Source organism: Mytilus californianus, unplaced genomic scaffold, assembly GCF_021869535.1.
Source record: "Mytilus californianus isolate M0D057914Y unplaced genomic scaffold, xbMytCali1.0.p SCAF_13, whole genome shotgun sequence".
Classification (NCBI taxonomy): Eukaryota; Metazoa; Mollusca; class Bivalvia; order Mytilida; family Mytilidae; genus Mytilus; species Mytilus californianus.
The window spans coordinates 45,517,920-45,544,782 of record NW_026262615.1 but is presented as its reverse complement, the minus strand read 5'-3'; the positions used below and the strand labels follow the sequence as shown (position 1 = coordinate 45,544,782).

At 33.8% G+C, this 26,863-nt stretch overlaps 1 protein-coding gene and 1 long non-coding RNA gene across 2 annotated transcripts; both read right to left on the bottom strand.

The window, feature by feature from the left end:
* Positions 1–8,338: 8,338 nt before the first annotated feature.
* Positions 8,339–16,478, bottom strand: LOC127723955 (uncharacterized). Its single transcript, XM_052230671.1, has 13 exons — positions 16,454–16,478; positions 15,717–15,757; positions 15,396–15,423; positions 15,104–15,144; positions 14,800–14,827; positions 14,516–14,556; positions 14,257–14,284; positions 13,945–13,982; positions 13,615–13,642; positions 11,759–11,848; positions 10,899–11,047; positions 10,239–10,438; positions 8,339–9,414 (listed from the first exon to the last, which is right to left on the bottom strand). The coding sequence occupies exons 1-13, from the start codon at positions 16,476–16,478 to the stop codon at positions 9,282–9,284; spliced, it is 870 nt and encodes a 289-aa protein (XP_052086631.1). The 3' UTR covers positions 8,339–9,281.
* A 57-nt stretch (positions 16,479–16,535) lies between these two features.
* Positions 16,536–20,130, bottom strand: LOC127723825 (uncharacterized). Its single transcript, XR_007992272.1, has 3 exons — positions 20,039–20,130; positions 17,959–17,993; positions 16,536–16,604 (listed from the first exon to the last, which is right to left on the bottom strand). It is a non-coding gene; the product is annotated as an uncharacterized LOC127723825 (long non-coding RNA).
* Between the last annotated feature and the right edge of the window lie 6,733 nt (positions 20,131–26,863).

The window sequence follows — 26,863 nt, the reverse complement described above, 5'->3', positions numbered from 1 at the left end:
AGTATGGCGTTCATTATCACTGAACTAGTATATATATTTGTTTAGGGGCCAGCTGAAGGACGCCTCCGGGTGCGGGAATTTCTCGCTGCATTGAAGACCTGTTGGTGGCCTTCTGCTGTTGTCTGTTCTGTGGTCGGGCTGTTGTCTCTTTGACACATTCCCCATTTCCATTCTCAATTTTATGATACTTAAACAAGTGATTTTGATGTCATTATCCTAGATTTAGTACAAGGTTATCACCTGACATGACCCGGTCATCCTATCAACACAGATGTTGGTTCTGATAATTTTAGCAACATAATTAGTCCCTGGATCATTAGTACTCTATATTTAAAGCTACAAGAAAATTAAATCACTTAGTTTAGTGATTAATTTGTACTACTTAAATAGGTGATTATTAAAGAAAGATAACTCTTACTTCCAACCTTTATGGACATAATAGTACTTGAATCAGTGATTTAGAAAATCACTCATATAAGTAAGTCCCCTGACTGTTCAAATAGAGAAATACTTGCCAAGAGTAAAGTTTTATCCCGTCCAGTACTACATGTACTATAGACAATTTCACATTATAACATTCCATTGCATATAAGACATGCAAGATAATAAAATGCATCGCAGAGCGCTCAGCCATATACGACCACAGAGGTTGAGAAGATGTTCAAAAAGTCCCTCTTATGTCATAATTGTTGTGATTCATTGACATGAACAACAGGGAATATCCCACTTTTACTGACTTAAGCCAACCTGACCAAATCACCATCATACTATGAACTTATTTCAGAGCACCCCTCAAGAGCTGCAAGGTACAAAGGAATCTGTGTTCACTCCATATCAGGATTATTTGAGATGACTCAGATGTGTCACTAACATACATGTATTTAAAATCCCCACCCAAACCCAACGTTATTAACCCTTAGAGTGCCATGTTTTTTTTGGATAAACTACCGTTGAGTGCCAAAGGATAGGCCCCAGATTTGAAATTTCAACGGAAAACGTCACAAAGGAAGCGTAACAATGCATAAAGTCAAATGCATCAGCCTGATACGACCGCAGATGTCGAATCCTGAACAGTTGGGGCAAATTTGGACACATTATTCAAGCTTGATACGGTCTGAATTTGGATTGTGATCAAAATTTTGACATACATGTAGTATATGTTTCTGACACAAAATAAATGTGATCAATAATCTTACAAATCTATTGCGCAATACTGTGTAATTGAAGATTTCTTCTTGAAACTTTGAAAAAATTTTGCAAAAAAATTATGAAACCCCTAAAATAATTAGAAAAAAAATCCCCCCCCAAAGTTTTTGAACCCCCCCCCTCCCCCTTGGAGCAATAACCCCAAAACTCAATCCCAGCCTTTCCTTTGTACTTATGGAACCTTGTAGTACAATTTCAGAGAGATCCATACACTTTAATAAACACAAATTATTGTCTGGAAACTAGAAAAATGCTTGTTTATGGCACTTTTTTGGCACCTAATTCCTACATGTTTTGGGCAATTAATCCCAAACTAAATCCCAGCCTTCCCTTTGTGATATGGAACATTGTGGTACAATGTCAGGGAGATCCATACACTTACACACATGTTATAACTTATAGTCTGGAAACTAGAAAATGCCTGTTTTTGGCCCCTTTTGGCCCTTAATTCCGAAACTGTTGGCCCAATAACCCCATAAATAATTCGCCACCTTCTTCTTGTGGAATTAAACATTGTGGTACAATTTCAGAGCAATTGAAATACTTATACACAAGTTATTATCCTGAAACTAGACAAATGCTTGTTTTGGGCCCCTTTTGGGTCCCTAATTCCTACACAGTTGGTACCATCATCCCCAAAATCAATCCCAACCTTCCTTAAGTGGTAATGAACCTTCTTAAAAAATATCATAGAGATCCATTAACTTAAACTAAAGTTATAGTCCAGAAACCAATGTGTCTTCGGACAACGACAACAACATCATTAAACAAATAAACATAGAACGATTCCACTGCACCATTGAGAGTGAAAAGAACGAATTTTAGATGAAAAAGAGAAAATAATTTTATTCTCTTTCTCCTACTTCACTTGAATGCATTATGATAATATAAAAAAAAATGTTTGCATGTTTGGTAAGGACAAGCTTATATACATTTTGGACTAGCCGACATGATGAAGGATTGGCCTAGTCCCTCCAATGTTTTAAATGCGCTTCAGTACGTCGTTTTTGAGATTGACCAACTACTATGGCGATTTATTCCAGGTTAAGCCGACATTTCTGATACATCATATTGTCTAGTACCTAAAGGATAAAGTATAAAAGGTTTAAGAATAGCTTAAGGATTCAGTCAAAACGACTTTATTGAATGGAATGAAAATCGGACATTGTGAACGCAAAATCAAACAAAAGGAATGTGCCGCCACTTACAGCTGTTATCTTAATGCTAGCAAGTTGAAGGTTTGGTTTGTTTGCTTGCTTGCTTTGTTTGTTTGTATTAGTGTTTGCTCAATAGATATAGGAAGATGTGGTATGCGTGCCATTAAGACAACTCTCCATCCAAGTCACAATTTATAAAAGTTAACCATTATAGGTAAAGGTACGGTCTTCAACACGGAGCCTTGGCTCACACCGAAACATCAAGCTAAAAAGGGCCCCAAAAAATACAGTTGTATAAAGTGTCCTACATCTATGATACATCTACCAGGATACCTACAGTATATAATGTGTCCTACACCTAAGATACATCTACCAGGATACCTACAGTACATAATGTGTCCTACATCTGATATATCTACCAAGGTACATACAGTATATAATGTATCCTACACATATGAAACATTTACCAAGGTGCCTACAATATATAATGTGTCCTACACCTATAAAACATTTACCAAGGTGCCTACAATATATATAGTGTCCTACAACTATGATACAACTACCAGGGTACCTACAGTACATAATGTGTTCTACACCTATACATGCTATAAAACATTTACCAAGGTGCCTACAATATATAATGTGTCCTACAACTCTGATACAACTACCAGGGTACCTACAGTATATAATGTGTCCTACACCTACGATACATCTACCAGGGTATCTACGGTATATAATGTGTCCTAAATGTATGATACATCTACCAGGATACAAACAGTATATAATGTGTCCTACACCTATGATACATCTACCAGGATACCTACAGTACATAATGTGTCCTACATCTGATATATCTACCAGGATACCTACAGTATATAATGTGTCCTGCACCTATGATACATCTACCAGGGTATCTACAGTATATTATAATGTGTCCTACAACTAAGATAAATCTACCAGGGTATATACGGTATATAATGTGTCCTACACCTATGATACATCTACCAGGATACCTACAGTACATAATGTGTCCTACATCTGATATATCAACCAGGATACCTACAGTATATAATGTGTCCTGCACCTATGATTCATCTACCAGGGTATCTACAGTATATTATAATGTGTCCTACAACTAAGATAAATCTACCAGGGTATATACGGTATATAATGTGTCCTACAACTATGATAAATCTACCAGGATACATACAGTATATAATGTGTCCTACATGTATGATACATCTACCAGGATACAAACAGTATATAATGTGTCCTACATCTATGAAACATCTACCAGGATACATACAGTATATAATGTGTCCTACACCTATGATACATCTGCCAGGATACCTACAGTATATTGTAATGTGTCTTACAACTATGGTGCATCTACCAGGATACGTACAGGATATAATGTGTCCTACACCTATGATACATCTACCAGGGTACATACAGTATATAATGTGTCCTACACCTATGATACATCTACCAGGGTATCTACGGTATATTATGTGTCCTAGATCTATGATAAATCTACCAGGATACCTACAGTATATAATGTATCCTACACCTATGATAAATCTACCAGGATACCTATGGTATATAATGTGTCCTACAACTATGAAACGCATCTACCAGGGTACATACAGTATATAATGTATCCTACACATATGAAACATTTACCAAGGTGCCTACAATTTATAATGTGTCCTACACCTATAAAACATTTACCAAGGTGCCTACAATGTATAATGTGTCCTACAACTATGATACAACTACCAGGGTACCTACAGTATATAATGTGTCCTACACCTACGATACATCTACCAGGGTATCTACGGTATATAATGTGTCTTACAACTATGATACATTTACCAGGGTATCTACAGTATTTAATGTGTCCTACAACTATGATAAATCTACCAGGGCATCTACGGTATATAATGTGTCCTGCACCTATGATACATCTACCAGGGTATCTACAGTATATTATAATGTGTTCTACAACTAAGATAAATCTACCAGGGTATATACGGTATATAATGTGTCCTACAACTATGATAAATCTACAAGGGCATCTACGGTATATAATATGTCTTACACCTATGATACATCTTCCAGGGTATCTACGGTATATTATGTGTCCTACAACTGTCCTGTACAGACTCTACAGGCGAAAGGACTCAGGCGAACATGTATCAGGGCGAACGAACCCGATACCTATTAATGTTAACGTCAAGTAGACACAGCCTGTCGAAAAGTTTTATTGTAATTTCTATGATAGAAAAAGAGGATAACATTGCTGTTAGTTTAATAAAACCATGAGTAAGTCTGCTTCCCTCTTGTAGGTCTCCAATATTTTCTAATACGTCAACAGCTTTAAGTAAAATTCATTCCATTCAGTGGTTCTTTAAAAGAAGACATTTGTATGTATTTCCCGTGGGGTCCTATGTTAAACTAAGTCCCCCACTGGCGACCATCTTGGATGATGGATCGGCTACAAAGTAAGAACACTTGGTCAGTACTTCATAAGGAACATTCATGTTATGTTTGGTTTCATTCCATTCATTGGTTTTTTTAAAAGAAGACATTTGAATGTATTTTCCATAGGGTCCTATGTTAATCTTAGTCCCCCGCTGGCGGCCATCTTGGATAATGGATCGGCTACAAAGTAACAACACTTGGTCAGCACTACATAAGGAACATTCATGCTTTGTTTAGATTCATTTCATTCAGTGGTTCTCTATAAGAAGACATTTGTATGTATTTGCCATAGGGTCCTATGTTAAACTAAGTGCCCCGCTGGCGGCCATCTTGTATGATGGATCAGCTCCAAAGTAACAACACTTGGTCAGAACCTCATATGGAACATTCATGCTATGTTTTGTTTCATTCCATTCAGTGGTTCTCTAAAAGAAGACATTTGTATGTATATCTCATAGGGTCCTATGTTAAACTAATTCCCCCGCTGGCGACCATCTGGGATGATGGATCGGCTACAAAGTAACAAAACTTGGTCAGCACCTCATAAGGATCATTCATGCCATGTTTGGTTTCATTCCATTCAGTGGTTCTCTAGAAGAAGTTTAAAATGTAAAAAGTTAACGGCGACGACGACGGACGACAGACGCCAAGTGTTGAGAATAGCTCACTTTGCCCTTTGTGCCAGGTGGGCTAAAAATACAACTTTTTTTTCAAGTAGTCACTGAACCACGAACATTAAGTCAAGGACAATGGGCATGTGACAGACGGAAACTTCGTAACATAAGGCTTCTGTATAGAAAGTATGAAGCATCTGGCTCTTCCACCTTCTAAAATATAAAGCTTTTAAGAAGTTAGCTAATTCCGCCTCCGCCGTAGCCGCCTCGACAAAAATGAGAAATTTAATTCTCAAAGTATGGTCTGATACCCCAAATCAACAACAAGATTAGATTCAGTATACAAACAAAATGCATAAACATTTGATTTTCGATGTAATCAAACAAAGTTTAATTTTAGACCCTTCAAACCTTAATATGTACTAATTTCAAAACAGGATCCAAAATCCAAAATCTAAATACACAATGAGATTCAGCATATCATATAGCCGAAATAATTCAGTTTTTGATAAAATCAAACAAAGTTTTTTTTTAGAAACTTATAGATTAATTTCTTTTAAGGAAAAAAAGTACAATTTCAGAGAGTTTCATAAACTTTAACACAAATTATTGCCTGGAAACCAAAAACTCCTTTAGGACTGAACTCCTTGTTTCTGCAATGAGATTTATTTGTTTATCGTGTCTTAATTTTTTTATCTGTTTTGGAAATAATCGTCCTTTAAAATAAATAACTGCTCTTAGAAGTTTTCTGACAGTTTTCTTGTGAATGGACAGTTGGTACATCTCAAGATTTTGAACTCATGTCTCATTTCACATTGTGGTCACTTTATTTGTAAATACATTTCTTATTCATTTAGTGTTGTAGCAAATACATATTGTACATAATTCAATAAAATAAATAAACAAAAGATTCCATGAACAATAATGCCTAACAGCAGACAAAATACAATGTTTTAAAAGTTATTTATGATGTAACAAAATAAAAGATTAACACTGAATCAATCTACAAGCATCCAACCCTCGTGAATACTAAGGTGTGCAACCATAAAAACTTTCAAAATGCTATGTCTACTCGATGTACACAGTAGTACACCACACTGTAAAAATATTATTGAGAAAGCGCAGGTGGGATTTTTTTAATTTCCATTTATTGTCTTAAAGAAATGCACTTCGAAATAACTGTGTTCTCTGGCCTATTAGTTGAAATGACCCGAGGTAAACAGCGTCAATATATGTGTTTGGTGACAAGAAGTAACCAAAGTGAATGTTTGTGTTATGTGAGCATTATTGTAAGGTGACCAGAGGTCAACATAGTGAATATATGTACAAGGTGATTAGAGGTAACCAAATAAAAAAAGTGTGTTATGTGACCAGAGCATCATTGTAACTAGACCAGAGGTTAACATAGTCAATATGTGTCCAAGGTGACAAGTGGTTACCTAAGTCAATATATGAACAGCGGTTTAGGGTGACCAGAAGTAACCAACGTCAATATATGTGTTTGGTGACCAGAAGTAACCAAAGTGAATGATTGTGTTATGTAAATTTATTGTAAGGTGACCAGAGGTCAACATAATGACATTATGTACAAGGTGACCAGAGGTAACCTAAGTCAATATATGAACAGCGGTGTAGGGTGACCAGAGGTAACCAACGTCAATATATGTGTTTGGTGACCAGAAGTAACCAAAGTGAATGATTGTGTTATGTGAGTATTATGTTAAGGTGACCAGAGGTCAACATAGTGAATATATGTACAAGGTGACCAGAGGTTACCAAATTAAATGAGTGTGTAATGTGACCAGAGCATCATTGTAACTGGACCAGAGGTAAACATGGTCAATATGTGTCCAAAGTGAGCAGAGGTAACCTAGGTCAACATATGAAGAGCGGTGTAAGGTACCCAGAGGTAACCATAGTCAATATTGGTCCGGGAACACAGTTATCGTCCCTTGATTTTCGTTGTCTACGAATATAGTCCCTAGTGTGAACAGTGTGTTACTTGTTATTTTTTTATACCCTTTCCAAATTCATTTCTTCATGTTTATGCCTCAAAAGGCAAGTAGGGGGATGAAACTACAGTGTAAAAAAATTGGGTCATGGATTTTAAAGTAAAGTTATCACTTCTTTCGTTATAGCAACGTTGACACTTTTGTGAATTTAGAACGAACAGACTCTACAGGCGAACATGTACCAATTAATGTTAACGTCAAGTAGACACAGCCTGTCGAAAAGTTTTATTGTAATTTCTATAAAATTGCTGTTTGTTTAATGGTAACCAGATGCTCCGCAGGGCGCAGCTTTATACGACCGCAGAGGTCGAACCCCGAACAGTTTGGGCAAGTATGGACACAACATTCAAGCTTGATACAGCTCTGAATTTGGATTGTGATTAAATAGTTGACACAGCATAGGTTTCTGACACAGAATGAATGTGGTCTAATGAACTTAAACATTTGTTTTTGCGTTTGAGCAATTCACTATGCTGTTGAATATTGATCCCCTCAAAGAAAAAAATTGAAGAAATTTTCTTTTTAATTTCTGAAATCTGAAATGAGAAAAATTGTCCCCCCCCCCCAATTCTAATTTACCCACCCCATCCCCCAATTGTTTTCACCTCCCCCTTTCCCTTGTTCCAAAAATAATCTCCATTCAAATTTCTAATGGAGTTTGCAACAATAACTACTCATTTAAATATATCATAACATATTGAAATATAAAATGACATACAGTCATGGTTAAAATTAATATTAATTAATAGTAACTTCTAAAAAAAGATTACAGCTAATCATCTGAAGACAATATCATTTCTTAATACATAATTTGCAAGCAGTGTAATCAAACATATATATAACAGTATTCTTTAAATGGAATTGGATTACCTCCCTTTCACTGCTTTTAAATTGTCTAAATTGTCCTATAACCAGAAAAACCCTTGTTTTCCTTCTTTTTGCCCCTAATTGCTAAATGATTTGAGGCATAACCCCCCATAACCATTCCTTTGTAGTATGGAAACTTGTCGTCCAATTTCAGAGAGATTTATACACTTAAACACAAGTTATTGACTGGAAACTACAAAAATGCTAATTTGGGCCCCTATTTGGCCCCAACTTTTTGAAACCCCCTTGGAGCAAGAACCCCAAAATTCAATTCCAGCCTTTCCTTTGTAATAAGAAACCTTGTAGTATAATTTCAGAGAGATCCATACACTTATACACAAGTTATTGTCTGTAAACTAGAAAAATGCTTCTTTTTGGCCCTTTTTTGGCCCCTCATTCCTACATGTTCGGGGAAATTAACCCCAAACTCAATCCCAGGCTTTCCTTTGTTATATTGAACCTTGTAGTACAATGTCAGAGAGGTCCATACAGTTACACACAAGTTATTGTGCGGAAACTAGAAAAATGCTTGTTTTTGGCCCCTTTTTGGCCCTTAATTCCTAGACTATTTGCTCCATAACCCTTAAATTAAATCCCAACCTTCTACTTATGGTATTAAACATTGTGGTACAATTTCAGAGCAATTGAATTACTTATACACAAGATATTGTCCTAAAATTAGATAAATGCTTGTTTTGGACCCCTTTGGGCCCCTTATTCCTAAACCTTTGGGACCATAACCCCAAAATCAATCCCAACCTTCCTTTTGTGGTTATAAACATTGTGTTAAAATTATATTGATTTCTATTTACTTATACAAAAGTTATTATCCGGAAACCATCTGTCTTCGGACGGCGCTGACGACGACGACGACGACGACGACGACGACGTGATACCAATATACGACCAAAAAAAATTATATTTTTGCGGTCGTATAAAAATTAATCTATGTGTTTTGCCAACTCTTTAACAACAAAAGTTAAAGCTGGTTTCATAAAACCATGAGTAAGTCTGCTTCCCTCTTCTAGGTCTCCAATATTTTCTAATACGTCAACAGCTTTAAGTAGAACATCTCTGAAAAAAAGAATGACTGATGTGTTAGTCTTTGTTAACAGAGATATAAAAAGACTTATGTCTAGGGGGATGGTGACGTATTGATAAAATGAAACAATCTGTTCATTAAGAACAAGTTTTTTACTAAACTACCAATGTGCCACTCGACTTTAGAGCAAATTACTGAGTCTGAAGTCGATTGGCACACTAATAGTATACATGCATATTTGAGTACAATATTGCATATTGGAATGCAAATGCAACAAGTAATCAACAACAAATGGAAAACTAACGATTAAGTATAATAAAGATGGAAGGGGAATTATATGTCAATCTTGAAGCATTTCTTGTTGCCTTAAATTTCTTTTTTTACATAATTATGTTGTTTTTATTTAATTTAAATTTATGTTATCTAATAATCGTCGAGAATATATTTTGGTTGTGGTTAAGTTAAACATTATCATTTTGATGGCAAAAGTTTACCCTGGCCAATAGCCATCAGAGCTAAAGCCGGCTATTCTTAATATATTTTCACTTTATCATGTTTCTACACAACCATATCCTGAATTAATCTGAAATTTGTCGGATTAAATATGAATGTTCATCCTATCTTTTGCACAGTTATTTTATTCAAGTAATTGCCAAACAAGTATATCATAAAAAATTCCAAAATAACCTTGGCCTCTGAAAAGCAAATGGCTATTCCTTCATCATACTCGAAAATACATAATCTTTATTTTCTTGGCAGCTATTAACTATTTTCATAGCATACTTTATGCAGCTTACAACTTTTTTATCTAGGATTATTACCAAAGAGGAGGGGCTTGTAAAATTTAATTGCTTACCGAACTTCATTAGCTTCTTTTCTTGATGAGCAAATTTTACTAAGCCTTGAAAAGACTTCGCTCTTTTCAACAATGTTGCTGAAATCATCAGCCAAGTCTTTTGCCTCTCCTTCTGTAAGGCCTGAAAATAAGCTTATAGAAGTCTTGATGTTCTTTCTTATAACAATTCCTGGTGGAATATTTGCCACTGATCTGCTCCTCTGGAAATAAAAAAATAGTACGTTTTCAAACACATTTTTATCCTTTTTAACATTTCTTACCAAAATAATTTCTTAGGGAAGATAATGAAATAAAGGAATGAACAATTGCTGATATACTCACAACAAAGCCAGGAATGACAAGTACCGTAGAGCTAATTGGGTAATAGTGAATTGATTAATAAATATAATCAATGAAGAAGAAAAAATATATCGAAACACTGTACATTTGGTGAAATTACAATATTTAGTTTCCACCTTTAAATTACCATTTGTTTTAACATGTTTCAATGATCCTATAAAGCAAAAAGAATTAATTTAAATGCTAGGCATTATCAAACTGGTAATGAATTAATAATTTTATCAAATCTCATTATTCAAATATTGACTTTAAATGAGGAAATGCAACAGCTTGAAGCGTCAAGGGCGTTTTTCCTAGTCGGATTTAATCAAATGTCGTTACCTTTAACAACTGACAGACCATAGTCGATGAAAGGTTTTCAGGAGATCCAACTCGCCTTTTTACTTCCTCCCTACTAACGTCATAGAACTTCTTTTTTCCTGTTAGGCTTAGTCTACCAGGAACCATAACTGGCCAATCATTGCAGGAAGCTACAATTTGAAAACAATTGTTTACATTATATGCATTGCATCATTTTTATATCAAAATATATAATATACTTGGTTATATGAATTAAAATTTATACTTTAATGTATCTGTATACTTGACTGTGTAGCTCTACAATTCTTTCTGGTGAGCTAAGCTGACGACCATTTCAAACATTCAAATCAATCCAAAGCTTTATTTAAGGTTGGCATGTCACAAAACAATAACAAAATGTCTTTGAGCTTTCTTTAAGCCGACATTATTTTTTTGAATTTTCAGAAGGTGGTGGCAGGAATTCATGTGGATAGACAATTCATCATTGCATCATTCTTTATCTGTTCCAAGTACGGTTTATTCATTTTCAATTGTTAAAAACTAATTCTAACATTTTGTTGGTCAGAATATTTATTTCCATCTTGTCTTGGCAAGTAATTTAGAGTTGTAACCGTCCCATACTATTCATTTCAAAATTCATCCTGCCCACTCCTATTATCAAATGGTTATGCTCTTATCACTGTCCTAATTATTGAAAACTAGCACTGCTTGGAGTGAAACCTAAACACGAAAGGATTAGCGTGTATTTTCAGGGTAGAGTTTTCCAAAGGAGGCATTTCAGTTGCAACCCATAGTTATTAAATTATTCTATAATGTATAACAAAATGTTAATTGTATATTTGGAAATACCACAGCTTGAATGAGATAATTCGGGGTTTTACCATCTCTTTCTGCTGGCGAAAGCTTTTGTTGGGCTTCTTTTGCAAGCTGCAACATTTCTTCCTCCCAGGAATCATAACATAACTTCGAATCTGCAATTATAAAAGAAAGTGTTTGCTTCATTCAGCTTGTCAATTTATTTATTTATAATTCTCAATCCTACACACATTACATGCACAAGGTCTGTGCATTAGAAAAGGCTGAAGTGACGAATGAAAATAGCTTAAACTTACAAACATTGATTTAGAAATAGAACGTACATCGTTATCAAATCAACAATTATCTCTGGTGCTCCTAAAATGTTATGATGTGTCACCAAGATGACTAGTGCAAAAAGAATAACAATGAATGCAATGACTATAACAAACTTTGGCACAGAAAAATACAGTTATATTTTTCCTGAAAGCGCATGACGTAATGCAAAAACAATTATAGACTTTGTCCTGCCTCCCAAATTAATATATAAATATAAAATGCAATATCTGTGTTAGGTTTCCAGTGATAACAAAAGTAAATATTTGTCTTAGGTCAAGAGCAATTACAAAGTTCAACATCTATTTATGATAATAATTGGTAACGGAAAAGAAGAACCGGAGTTTACAGTTCAATATTTGAATATTACAGAGTACACTAGTGGAATTGAATATCTATATGAGATAACCACACAAAACCAAATGCAATGTCATTGTAAGGTGAACAAGAGTCAATAATTGCATGGCGTAGGTATTTGACCACAGAAAACCACAACAAACCACAATAATATCTGATGAAATAGAACAGAGGTTACAAATTGCAATGCCAGTGTAAGGTGACCTGAAGACACCAAAGTAAATATTTGTTTTAGGTCAAAAACAAAATTCAATATCTGTGTATGATTACAAATGGTAACGGAGAAGAGTGACCAGAGTTAACAGAAGTTATTATTTAATGGTGTATTTGTCCAGAATTAACTGAGGTTAATAAGGTGACCAGAGGTAGCAAAATTTAATATCTTTGTAAGGTGACCAAAGGTTACTACTTTAAATATCTGTGAAAGGTGACAAGGATATAACCTAATTAGATTTATGCTTTGGATGTAAGGTCACCATAGGTAACCATGATCAATACATTTTTAAAGTGACCAGAGTTAACAAATGTCTAGATTTGTGCAAAATGGCCAGGTGTAACCAAAGTCAATAAGGTGGTCAGAGGTAACCAAATTCAATATATGTGTAAGGTGACCATATGTAACCAAAGTAATTATTAGGTCAAGAGCAATAACCAAATTTAATGTCTATGTATGATGTCTAAAGGCTACATTTGCAATATCTGTGAAAGATGACCATAGGTAACCAAAACTTATATGTGCATAGCACGAGTATGTGACCAGAAATAACCAAAGTAACTATCTGCTGAATGTGACCAAAGTGTAAATATTTCAATACCTGTGAAAGGTAAATATTTGTCTAAGGTCACATATATATGCATGTCTAAGTAGACCAGAGGTTTCCAAACTTAATGTCTTGGTAATGTGACCAGAGGTAACCCAAGACTATTTCTGCAGGTGTTTTGTGACCAGATTCAACGAAAGTTAAATTTGTGTTAGCCAAAGGGTTCCACAGTGTATCACATACATGTAGTTAACAATCTTATCATTAACACCAGTCATTTTAAGGCCTATTTGAATTTAAAGGTAACTATTTTGTATTGGTTACCTAAGCTACACACAAGACCCATAACATATCCGTTTCATCTTGACCTCTTCTAGAAGTTCTACAACTAATCTCATTTAATGTTATCTTCATATCAACTGCAGCTGCATAAACAATATTTTAACTATCAACTATATTTACAAAAAACATATCTAGTAAATACCTACCACCTTCATCTTCATTTTCTGTAGTCTTCTGCAAAAGAAGAGAAAAAAATATTATGACCTAATTATGAAATCAATTTACTTATCAGAAAAAATCTTACGACCATAAATATGAAGTGATTAAAAATATTTCGATAAACTAATAACACATTTTTTATTGTAACATGCTCTTGGTGCAAGTACACAATGGTACCATTTCAAATTCTTTTTCAGATTTGGTTTTGGCTATGATGATCATGGAAAACTATGTTTATTCTGTAAATTGTTATAAGTGTATTGAATACAATATTATAGTAATCTATATCCATTCTCAAGTCATGATGCATATCAAACCTGTTCTCTCTTTTGACTCTCTGACTGACTTTGACTTTCTACAATGGAAATAAAAAAAACGTGAAACAGTTGCTTGTAAAAGCTGATATTTGGTTCAAGAGTTATAAATTCAAATCAACCAGAAAATTGAATGGTTTCAATTAAGTCATAATTGCCATTATATAAAAATCTTTCACAGAAACATCAGTTCAAATTAAATATAAATCGATCACCAAATAGTGGTACTACATAAAAAAAAATACCAGGAGCAGAGGCATACACATTCTGTCGCCATCCTTACATATTTCAACAACAAATCAAATGAATACATACCAACTTCAACACACTTATCTTCAGCTCTCTGCAAAATAAAAGATAAAGCATTATAACCTAATTATGAAATCAAATCATCTATCAGAAACAATCGTCTAAGGATATATATGAACAGATCAAAAGATTTTGGTAAATAATCAGACATTATTCATTATAAAAAACTTTGACACTGGTTGCCATATGCATTCCAATTTGTTTTATTTTCATATGGTGATTACAATGATTTCTATTCTTGCTGAACCGCTGATGTATATCAAACCTGCTCTCCTATATTTTCTGTCTGTGGCTTTCTATGATTATCTGAAAATGAATAGTAATAAACGCATTAAACAGTTTCGTGTTACTATTGGAAGAATAATCAAGTCCTAGCAATTCAATACAACCATAACGAAAAATAAAAGTAGTTATTAATCAAGCTAAAGTAGCCATTTAATAAAAATCGGTTACTAAATATTGATATTACAAACAGAAATACTGCAGGCATAAGCATAACAATATTGTCGTCATTTATATATATCTAAAACATATGAAATGAATACATACCAGCTGCATTTTCTTTTTCGTCAGCTTTCTTCAATATAAAAGATAAAATAATTATGAACTCATAATGTAATCAAATCATCTAGTATAAACTATTTTATAAGGATAATTCTGTTATAAAATTCTGACATTATTCATTGTAACATGTTTTGACACTTAATTCCACTTCAAATTATGTGTATGCTCAGACCTGCTTTGATTGCGATGATCATGGAAAATATAATTCATCGTAATAATTGTAATAGATATAATGAATTCTATATAAAAATATTCTCTATTTTTGATGAACCAATGGAGTATATCATACCTGTGCTCCTCTCTTTTGTCTCTTTGAAGGTATTTCCTTTCCTACAAAAGAATTAGAAAAAATCATATAACAGTGTCTTGTTTATTCTGATATTTGTTAAAAGTCATTTTAATTCAATGCAACCAGAAGAAATGTAACTGCATGTTTGTTTAATCATGACAAAGTAACAAGTTTCTAAACATATGTCACCAAATATCAAAAACGCAAAGAGATATAAGCTATGGTATCATATCATTATTCTGTTATAATCACTTATGGTATATCATGAACAACAAAACAAATGGATACATACCACCTTTTTCATTCTTTTTTTCAGCTTTCTGTAAAATAAAAGATAAACAATAATATGGATTTTTATGAAATTAGTTCGTTTTTCGTAAAATATCTGATGAGTATGAATATAACGTAACTAAGTACATTTGATATACCAGAAAAACATTGTTTTGTTGAATGTAAAATGCTCTGTTTGCCAGCTCAATTTCAATTTTGCTGTCAGTTTTAATTTTTTTACTATGACGATCCTTGATTATACTAATCTTTCAGTTTAGTGGTGAATGTAATGTTCTAATAATATATATTAGTATTCTTGCTGAATCTATGATTTATGTCAAACCTGTTCTCCTGTATTTCCCTTCTGAGACTGTCCTTGATTACCTTAAAATATAAAAATGGAAGCATTAAACAGTTTCGTGTTACTTTTGGAAGAGTAAACATGTCCTAGCATTTCAATACAACCATAAAGAAAAATAATAGTAGTTATTAATCAAGCAAAAGTATCTATTTAATGAAAATCGGTCACTAAATGTTGATATTATAAAAAGAAATACTGCAGGAATAAGCATATATTTAACTATATTGTCGTCATTATCATATATCTCAAAACAAATCAAATGAATACATACCATCTTCATTTTGTTCAGCCTTCTGCAATATAAAAGATATGATACAAAACTTTTAGGAATTTTTTGTCCTCAATGGTCTTCAACTTAGTACTTTATTTGTTCTTGAACATTGTTTTAATTGAGCGTCACTGATGAGTCTTTTGTAGACGAAACGCGCGTCTAGATAAATATGGAATTGCAGTCTTGGTATCTATGATGAGTTCATTTATGATTATAACCTAATCATAAAATAAAATTACCTAGCAGAAACTATCTTATAATGATAATTCTGGTATAATATTGTAGCATGTTTTGACACTGAATGCCACATTAAGTTATGTGTATGCTCAATAGATATAAGAAGATGTGGTATGAGTGCCAATGAGACAACTCTCTATCCAAGTCAAAATTTATAAAAGTAAACCATTAAAGGTCACAGTACGGTCTTCAACACGGAGCTTTTGTTTACGATAATCATTGAAAATATCGTTCATCGTGTTAATTGTAATAAAAGTATGGAATTCTATATACATGTAACAATAGTATCTGTTCGTGCTGAACCAATAATGTATACCAAACCTTTACTCCTCTCTTTTGCCTCTTTGATGGTCTTTCCAATTCTACAAAAGAATAAAGAAAAAACATTAACAGTTGCTCATGAATGCAGATATTTGGGAAATGTCCTTTTAATTCAATACAACCAGAAAAAATTAAACTATATATACATGTTAATATACAATTAGGAGATGTGGTATGGTTCCCAATGAGACAACTATCCACCAAAGTTAAAATTATAGGCATTCACAAGGCCTTCAACAAAGAGAAAAACTGATACCGGATTGTCGACTTTAAAAGGTCCCTATATAAAAATATGAAACAATTCAATTTAGAAGATTAGCGGCATTATATAGAACAAAACAATTCACGAAAAACAAGCATGACAAACATAAAACAACGAGAACCAGTTGAAATTAACTGCATGCTTCTGACTGGAGACAGGCTAAAAAGAATGTACAAGGTGACCAGCAGTTACAAAATGCAATGTCGTTGTTTAGTAAGAAGAGGTTGTCGAGTACAATCGTTGTGTATGGTGACTAGAGGTACACGTGTAACCAAATTCAATATATGCGTACTAAATTATAATCCTGGTACCTTTGATAACTATTTACACCACTGGGTCGATGCCACTGCTGGTGGACATTTCGTCCCCGATGGTATCACCAGCCCAGTAGTCGGCACTTCGGTGTTGACATGAATATCAATTATATGGTCATTTTTATAAATGTCCTGTTACAAAACTTTGAATTTTTCGATAACTAAGGATTTTCTTATCCCATGAATAGATTACCTTAGCCGTATTTGGCACAACTTTTTGGAATTTTGGGTCTTCAATGCTCTTTAACTTTGTACTTGTTTGGCTTTATAACTATTTTGATCTGAGCGTCACTGATGAGTCTTATGTAGACGTAACGCGCGTCTGGTGTACTAAATTATAATCCTGGTACCCTTGATAACTAATTACGATATGAAAAGATACCAATTTCAATATCAGTATATGTTGACCACAGATAACCAAATTCAAAATCAGTACTGTTACAATTTTATCACATGTGAAAGGTTGTCCAAAGGGATATCCAAAAGAGGTATCATGAAAGATGACAAGTTCTAACATGTGTACACTTATATTAACTGATCCGAGAGTGAATATATGACCAAACCAGACATAATGAAAAAAATTATTTGTAGGTTAATGGTCAGGAGTAACAAATAGAAGTCAATACCTACTGTTACTATGGGTATTTGAAGTTCATTTTTTGAAAGGTGACCACAGGAAGCCATGTTCTTCACAGTTCAGTGCCCTTGTGACGAGTGAAAAGAAAATACACTATCTGATATAAGAAACATACAAATGTTTAACCTTAATTTGACCATGATCTGAAACATATATTCATTAATCTGTTTAAAGGTAATTACCTGTACTCCTTTGTTTGATATCAGTCAACATAATCCTACAAAAATTAATAAAACAAAAATCAATCTTAACTCGAGGTAAGGAGCTAGTCTATGATTTTCACATATGGGGGCACCTGGTTGGTATGCAAACGTTTGGGTATACTTTTTTTTATTCAAATGAACTCCATCCTACATCTGCCTCTGAGCTATCTTAAGATTATCAACTACATGCACATGTAAGAAAATATAGAAAGTATTGGTGAAATATTCATTTCTTAAACCTGTTTTTGTATCTGGTTTTATTCTTTTGAGTCTGCCATACAACAATAAATGAAAATTAGCCAGGTTCATGCATTTAAGAGTAAATGGTTTATTGAACAAGAGGCTCTCAAGAACCTGAGTCGCTCACCTGTGATCGTTTTGCTTAAATCTTTCATCATTGATTATTTTTGCTTTGTTGCTTATATATCAATGAGTGGCTTAAAATGCCATTTAAATGTTCATTGGATCTGTTATATTTTCTTCAAAAGCAAATAAATGCATTTTACCCATACGTTCCATTTTAGCCATAGTGTCTTATGTTTCCTGACGTGCAAGGAAATAAAATACAAATGTTATACCCGATTCATTTGAGAAGATTTTTACCGTTAAAAATACTTGTGAAAAATTGTCCTTAAATGGGCAATAACTCTCTAAGGGGTCATTAGACAATTTTAGTCATATTAAACTTGTTTGTAGATCTTACTTTGCTGAAATGTTTTGCTATTTACAGTTTATCTTTATCTTCAATAATATTTAAGATAATAACAAAAATCTGCAAAATTTCCATTAAACAACCAATTAGGTGGCAGCAACCATTCAATGGGTTCTTCGGTTTGTCTGAAAATTTGAGGGCTGATAGTTCTTGACCTTTTCAACATTTTTTACCCGATATCAGATTTGCTCTAAATGCTTTAGTTTCTGATATATAAGCCAAACACTGCATTTGACCCCTATGTTCTATTTTTAGCCATGGTGGCCATGTTTGTCGATGGATCAAAACTTCGGATACAATTCATTAACTAGATACCCAAAGAAACATTTAGTTCAGGTTTGAAGGTATTTGGCCCAGTAGTTTCAGATGAGAAGATTTTTGAAATAGTTTACGACTACAGACGACGACAGACGAACCCAAATACGACAGACGACGCCGACGACGACGATGACGACAGACGACGCCGACGATGACGATGACGACAGACGACGACCACGGACGACAAGTGATGACATAAGCTCACACGGGGCCCAATCGGGCCCCGGTGGGCTAAAAATGAAGAATTTCAAGTTAGATTCACTTGCATAAGTATGGGTTACCGGCACAAACCTAATATGTGAAGCAACTATATAATAGATATCTATGAAGAGCGTTTAACTATAGTTAATGTAAATCACGTAAATAATCAGTTGTTTGTGTAGTAGTTGAACTTACAAATCATTCAAATCTTTCATTTACACGTGTTACAAGAAGCTAAATAGAGAGTACAATCATGTACTGTGTATTCGGAAATAACTGCGATGTTTTATAATTGCGAAAATGCGACAAGGTTAAATTGTAATCGCAATAATTCAAAATCCAATTTTAGATTTATTATTATGAATGAAGCGAGTTTTTTTCAGTATCATAAAAAATAATCGCATTTCGGTCTAAAAATGACAAAATTGCAATAATAAATGCAGCAGCACACAATAATTTCTGAATTTATTACAATACTTTTAATTTATTCTATTTTTAGAACCACAATATTAACATGATTAATGAACAGAATAGCACTATTTTTAGAGGTTTCCTGTACCAGGCTCCTTTCAGCGTAACAATTAACATTGTGAACAGTGGCGGATCCAGATGGGAGGGTCAGGGGTTTGAACCCCCCTTATTACGATCAATGCTTTTGAATGGAGACATATTGTTGGAATCCCCTTTATTCTGGGTTCGCCCCTAGTGCACATGTCATATTATAACCTGATATATAACGACTAAAACCCGAATATCAGGTTTAATAAAATTAAACTTGTGTATTACAATGCAGCATACAAAAAGTATGATTAAGCCATACAAGTTTACCTGACTTCGCTGTCTTCTCGTTTCGATCCCTCATTTTTTCTCTTTTTGTATGGCATGCTGAAGTTCAATAACTCATGAATGTTGGAATAACCCGTTTGCTATTTATAGATCTCTAGTATGTATTCTCAAAGTCACCATCCGATGCAGATGCAGGATTTTTTAAAAGTTGGGAGCCGGGTCCCACATACTTAATACAATAACTAAATATGCAGCAATGGAGACAGGGCCCCTGACCACCTCCCCATATTTTTATATATAAATAAGAAATAGTCTAAAGTATTTTGGGTTATATATGAAATAATTTATAAATGAAATCGAATGCACAAACACATTTCAGTAAATTATTGCGAGTTCCTGTGATGTGCCTCACATATCTTATCATTTTTTCCATTTGACTGTATTTTGTACAGACGATTCTCCAATTAGACAATGCTATATAAAACATAATTAAGAATTTTAAGATGTGCAAGGTATGAGTCATCATGCACATCACAATGACGTTGGTGTCCTGTATACCAGTATAGTATATTATATTGTTTGAATTTTTTTGTTGACGGTTTTCCATACGTTTCCGTTGTTCAAGTGCAAGAATGCTCGTTCATCTAGATTAGTTGCCCTTGGAAAAACGCGTACACAATATTTTCCCAAAAGGAGTAAAGCAATTTTTAAAAACATTTTTTTAATGTGTGGCAACATGTCAACATGTCATATTTGCTGTATTTGTATAAGTTTTTAATAATCAAATCTTAAATGTGTATTTATTTGCCCTTGTGAAAAACTAAATTTACCAATATCTGTCTAATGGACCACAATAAATAAAAATATAGCTTGACTATACATTAGACAGGTCTGTGCCGATGATTTGCCATTAATTCTGTATATAGTGTACGGAAGTCATCGGGGTCGTTTGACCTCCAAAAAATACGAAACATAAAATTAATATGCTACTACGTTACACAACTCCATGAGTGTAAAACAGATGTCAATTTGGATTTCCCTACAGATGTACATGTATATGTATTAAACAAGTACCAAAAATGAAATAGCCACAAGTATTTTGTGTTATATACAAAATAATTTATGGAAATTAAATTGAATTCACAAACACATTTAAGTCAATTATTGCGAGTTCCTGCGATATGCCCCACATATCCTATCATATTTTTGTTTCACTATGTCTGACGCCGCAGTGGCGGATCCAGAACTTTTCATAAGGGGGAGCCCGCTGACTGACCTAAGGGAGGGCCAACGCTCGTCATGCTTCAGTGATTCCCTATATAATCAACCAAATTTTCCCCACCAAAAGGGGGGGGGGCGCCCGCCACAGCCCTGGATCCGCCTTTGGACGGTATTTTGTACAGACGATTCTCCAATTAGACAATACTATATCAAACATAATTAAGAATTTTAAGATATGCAAGGTATGAGTAATCATGCAAGACACAATGACGTTGGTGTCCTGTCTACCAGTAAAATATATTCTTCAGGATGACAGTGTCCAATGTCTTTATATTGTTTGTATCTTTTTGTTGACGGTTTACCCTCGGTTTACCATACGTTTCCGTTGTTCAGGTGCAAGAATTGTCGTTCATCTAGATTAGTTGCCCTTGGAAAAACGCGTACACAATATTTTCCCAAAAGGTGTAAAGCAATTTTTAAAAACATTTTTTTTAATGTGTGGCAACATGTCAACATATCATCCTTGTTGTATGTGTATTGTTTTTAATAATCAAATCTCAAATGTGTATTTATTTGCCCTTATGAAAAACTAAATTTACCAATATGTCTAAAAGATCACAATGAATAAAAATATAGCTTGACTATACATTAGACAGGACTGTGCCGATGATTTGCCATTAATTCTGTATATAGTGTACGGAAGTCATCAGGGTCGTTTGACCTCCAAAAAATAAGAAACACAAATTTAATATGCTACTACGTTACATAAATCCATGAGTGTAAAACTGATGTCAATTTGGATTTTCCTACAGATGTACATGTTATATGTATTAAACAAGTACCAACACATAAGATGAAATAAGACAACACAAAAGTCAGAGCCCACGTACAGCGATAAATGGAAGAGGTAGATCTCTATATATGTTTTCAATATGGTCTCAGCGAATGTTAATAATAATCATATTTCATAAATTAAATAGCAAAGTTTTGTTATTACACTTCTATGGTTATATGTAGTAAAGCTGCAATACTTTTTTATTTTTTTTATTTTTTTAACAATCTGTAGATTCTTAGTTTATCATCTCCTTTCTCATCGTTAATAAGTTGATTGCTTAACGGCCGGTGGCTAATATTTCATGCATCTACGAGATAGAGGGCGAGAATAAATAAACAAACAAATGCATTAGGAAGGTCCTAGCTGTAATATATACCGTATAGGATAAAGTTCGAGGAAATTTGGACTGCAAATGGAAAATGAAGGTTAATTTGGTATGGTCAGAAAGTTTGCCTTGCAACAGGCCACCTCCGAACCCTTCAAAGAGCTGTTACAATGGTTATTAACGTGAAGTGAGTGTAGCACTCTCTACACGAGGCATCGGATTTAAAGTCTGTATGAAAATTGAATTGGTCTGTAATTGAGGTACAAATATAATGTGCACCTCATGTAGACAAAGCCTTCCAAACTATTGATGGTAATACATTTAAATTTATTATATCTGGGTGTATGTAGGTTGAATTAGTCTGCACTTCAAGTCTTGAGATAGAGTTGATGTGAGCCTCAAAAAAACAAAGGCTGTCCAAAGTTGTGGTGATAATACTCATCAATATTCGTCAGAGTTTGATGTACGTAGATTGAATTTGTCTGCACTTGACGCACAGTTGATGTGTACCTCAAGTAGACAAATCCTTTTGAAAGTTTTATCGTCCAGAACAGGCATGAAATATTTGTCACTGGACGTTAAGCAAACAACAATCAATCAAAATTTCTAATGGTAATACACATTAGTTATGTTAGTATTCTTTATGTATGGTTGTATGTAGATCCAATCGGTCTGTACTTGAGGTACAGTTAATATGTACGTCAAATAGACAAAACATGTGGAATGATTGGATTGTAATTCACATTAATGTTCCTTAGGCTTTTGATTCATGTAAACCTTCATAGTCTGTACTTGAGATTCAGTCGATTTGACGTAAAGTAGAAAAAAACTGTCAAATTGTTGTTGTTTATAGACATTCCTGTTCATTAGGTTTGAGTGTATAATAATTGAATTAGTCTGTATAAATGAGATGTATTTCATGTAGACAAAGGCTGTTCAAAGTTTTGATGATAATTGAATATTCATTATATTTAGATGCATGTAGATTGAATTGGTCTGCACTTGAGGTACAGTTGATGTAAAATACCTCCAGTAGACAAAGACTTCCGAAGTTTTGATGATATTACACATCAATATTCATCAGATTTTGGTGCAAGTAAATTGAATTGGTCTGCACATGAGGTACAATTGATATGTACGTCAAAAAGACAAAGCCTGTCGAAAGTTCTGATAATAAAATACACATCAATATTCATCAGGGTTGGCTGTATGTTGATTCAAATGGTCTGTATTTGAAGTACAGTTTATGTGTAAATCGAGTAGAAAACTCATTACTAAAGTTTTAATGCTAACACACATTAGTATACATTAGAGTTGGTTGTGTGTAGATCCAATTGGAATGTACTCCAGGTTTATAGTTGATGTGTACATCAAGTAGACAAGCCTGTCAGGTGTAATACATATTAATGTTCCTCAGGCTTTGATTTATGTTAGTTGGTATGTTCTTGAGATTCAGTTGATTTGACGTCGAGTAGAAAATAAAGGCAACAGTAGTATACCGCTGTTCGAAACGGAAACTCATAAATCGATAGAGATAAAAACAAATCCGGGTTACAAACTAAAACTGAGGGAAACGCATCAAATATAAGAGGAGAACAACGACAATGTCTGTACGAAACTGTCATTATTGTTTTTGTTAATAATCATTCCTGTTCACAAGTTCGAGTGTATGAAAATTGAATTGGTATGTACTTGAAGTGCACATGATGTTTACTACATGTTGACAAAGCCTGTCTAAAGTTTTGATGGAAATATACATTGATATGCATTATAGTTAGGTGTATGAAGATTGAATTGGTCTGTACTTGAGGTACAGTTGATGTGTGAATCGAGTAAAGAAAACCTGTCAAAAGTTTTGATGGTATTTATACATTAATATTCATCATATTTGGGTGTATATAGTTTGAATTGGTCTGTACTGTTGGTGCAGTTGATTTGAACATCAAAGTCAAATATCTGTCAGATGACCACTGTAAATATATATGTGTTAGGTGACCAAGGTAATTATTGTCAATATTTGTGTTAGGGGACCAAACGTACTGTGGATTCATTTGTTTTCGTGGGTATCAATTTTCGTGGATTGCTGAATACTTGCCTATTTGTGGATATTTGATTTCGTGGTTTTGCCAATCTCTGTATACTAAGCCTTTTGGAAATATGTTGTTCGTTGAGCATTTGAATTCGTGGTTCAACTGTTCCCACGAAACCCACGAAAATTGGTATCCAACGAATAATAATAATCCACAGTAACCAAATTAAATATTTGTGTAATGTGACCAGAACATCATTTTAAGATAACCACAGGTAACCATAGTCGGTACAGGTACCCTGGTGGATGTAACACAGACGGATGTAGAACACATTATATAACAGGCAAGTTTGAACACAATATTCAAGCATGATATTGTCTAAATTTGAAATGTGATCAAATGTTTGAAATTATAGTTTATAGATCTTAAAAATTCACAAGGGTGCACACGCTAGATGTCTCGACTTCTTTACTAATCATTTATATTGTGTTGATAGTCCTAAATATAAAGCTTTACTACAACTATCACATAAACTTAACATGATCCAAGACAAGAGTGGACACACTGAAATGTCTCGCCTGTTTTAGTGTTCATAATTGAATTTATGTTGAAAGTAAAAAAAATAAGTTTATATAAGCTTTACATTAATTATTTGTCAATTCCTTGAGATGAACCTGAAAGACTCCCCCACCCTAAAAAAAAACAAACAAAAAACTAAAATTATCTTCAATCTTTGATCAAAATATTGTAAAAAGTCATATTTTCATATTATCTATTTATCTATTTATGTTGCTATGCTAAAATATTTTTTACTTATCTCAATACTTATCTTATTTCATATGTATCAAAAATCAGTAAATGTGATTATGTTGTGCAAACAAAATTTCAAAAGTTCTTCAATCTGTACATATTCAGCCAATTAATCTTTATGAAGGGACTGGAGTGAACTGTATTCTATGTAAAACATTCATGCATGAGTGACCTTATTTTAACATTTTCACACCTTCCAATGTTTTTGTTAATCACGGTTTAGTAATGATCCCTTAAAAGTTTTTATTATTTATTATCATTATTAATGTTATTTAAAGATTTTTATAAAATAATCTATTTCAATGTAAGTAATCAGCAGTTAAATAATAAAATACATTCCATACACCAAATATAGTTGACCTATTACTTATAGCATCTGAGAAGAAGACCAAACAACAGAAACTTAACATTGACCAATGAACCATGAAAATAAGCTCAAGGTCAGATGAAACCTGTCAGACAGACGTGCACACCTTACAATCATTCCATACACCACATATAGTTGACCTATAACTTATAGTATCTGAGAAGAGGACCAAACAAGAGCAACTTAACATTGACCAATGAACCATGAAAATGAGGTCAAGGACAAATGACACCTGCCAGACAGACATGTACACCTTACAATCATTCCATACACCAAATATAGTTGACCTATTGCTTATAGTATTAGAAAAACAGACCAGAACACAAAAACTTAACATTGACCAATGAACCATGAAAATGAGGTCAAGGACAAATGACACCTGCCAGTCAGACATGTACACCTTACAATCATTCCATACACCAAATATAGTTGACCTATTGCTTATAGTATTAGGAAAACAGACCAAAACACAAAAACTTAACATTGACCAATGAACCATGAAAATAGGTCAAGGACAAATGACACCTGCCAGACAGACATGTACACCTTACAATCATTCCATACACCAAATATAGTTGACCAATGGCTTATAGTATTAGAAAAACAGACCAAAACACAAAAACTTAACATTGACCAATGAACCGTGAAAATGAGGTCAAGGTCAGATGAAACCTGCCAGACTGACATGTATCCCTTATAATCATTCCATACACCACATATAGCTGACCTACTGCTTGTAGTATCTGAGAAACGGACCTAATCACGTAACTTTAACCTTGATCACTGATCCATGAAATGAGGCTGAGGTCAGGTGAACCCTGTCTGATGGACATGTAGACGTTGCAAGGAACCCATATACCAAATATAGTTATCCTATTACTCATAATAAGTGAGAAATTTACATAACAAAAAAACTAAACTTTTTTTTCAAGCAGTCGCTGAACCCTGAAAATAAGGTCAAGGACATTGGACATATGACAGACGGAAAGTTCGTAACATAAGGTATTTGCATACAAAGTATGAAGCATCCAGGTCTTCTACCTTCTGAAATATAAAGCTTTATACAAATAGTTTACCCCGCCATCACCGCTGCCGCTGTTTAGTAATACCTATGTCTCCCTTTCTGCGACTTTCGTCGCAGGCGAGACAAAAATGAGGTTAAGGCCATATAAACCAAACAAGAAATACATGCACACCTTTCCATCATATAGTAAGCCTATTGCTTATAGTTTCTAAGAAACAAACTTAACCGTCCTTTAAAAGCAATAACTGCTTTTAG

Excerpts from the sequence above, each read along its gene's own strand:
- LOC127723955 (XM_052230671.1), bottom strand. The coding sequence starts at position 16,478 with ATGAACGATATTTTCAATGATTATC. Across the intron at positions 13,983-14,256 it reads AGATAAGTGTGTTGAAGTTG|AAAGTCAAAGTCAGTCAGAG; the intron begins GTATGTATTCAT and ends TTTCCATTGTAG. Across the intron at positions 11,849-13,614 it reads AGAAAATGAAGATGAAGGTG|ATTCGAAGTTATGTTATGAT; the intron begins GTAGGTATTTAC and ends TTATAATTGCAG.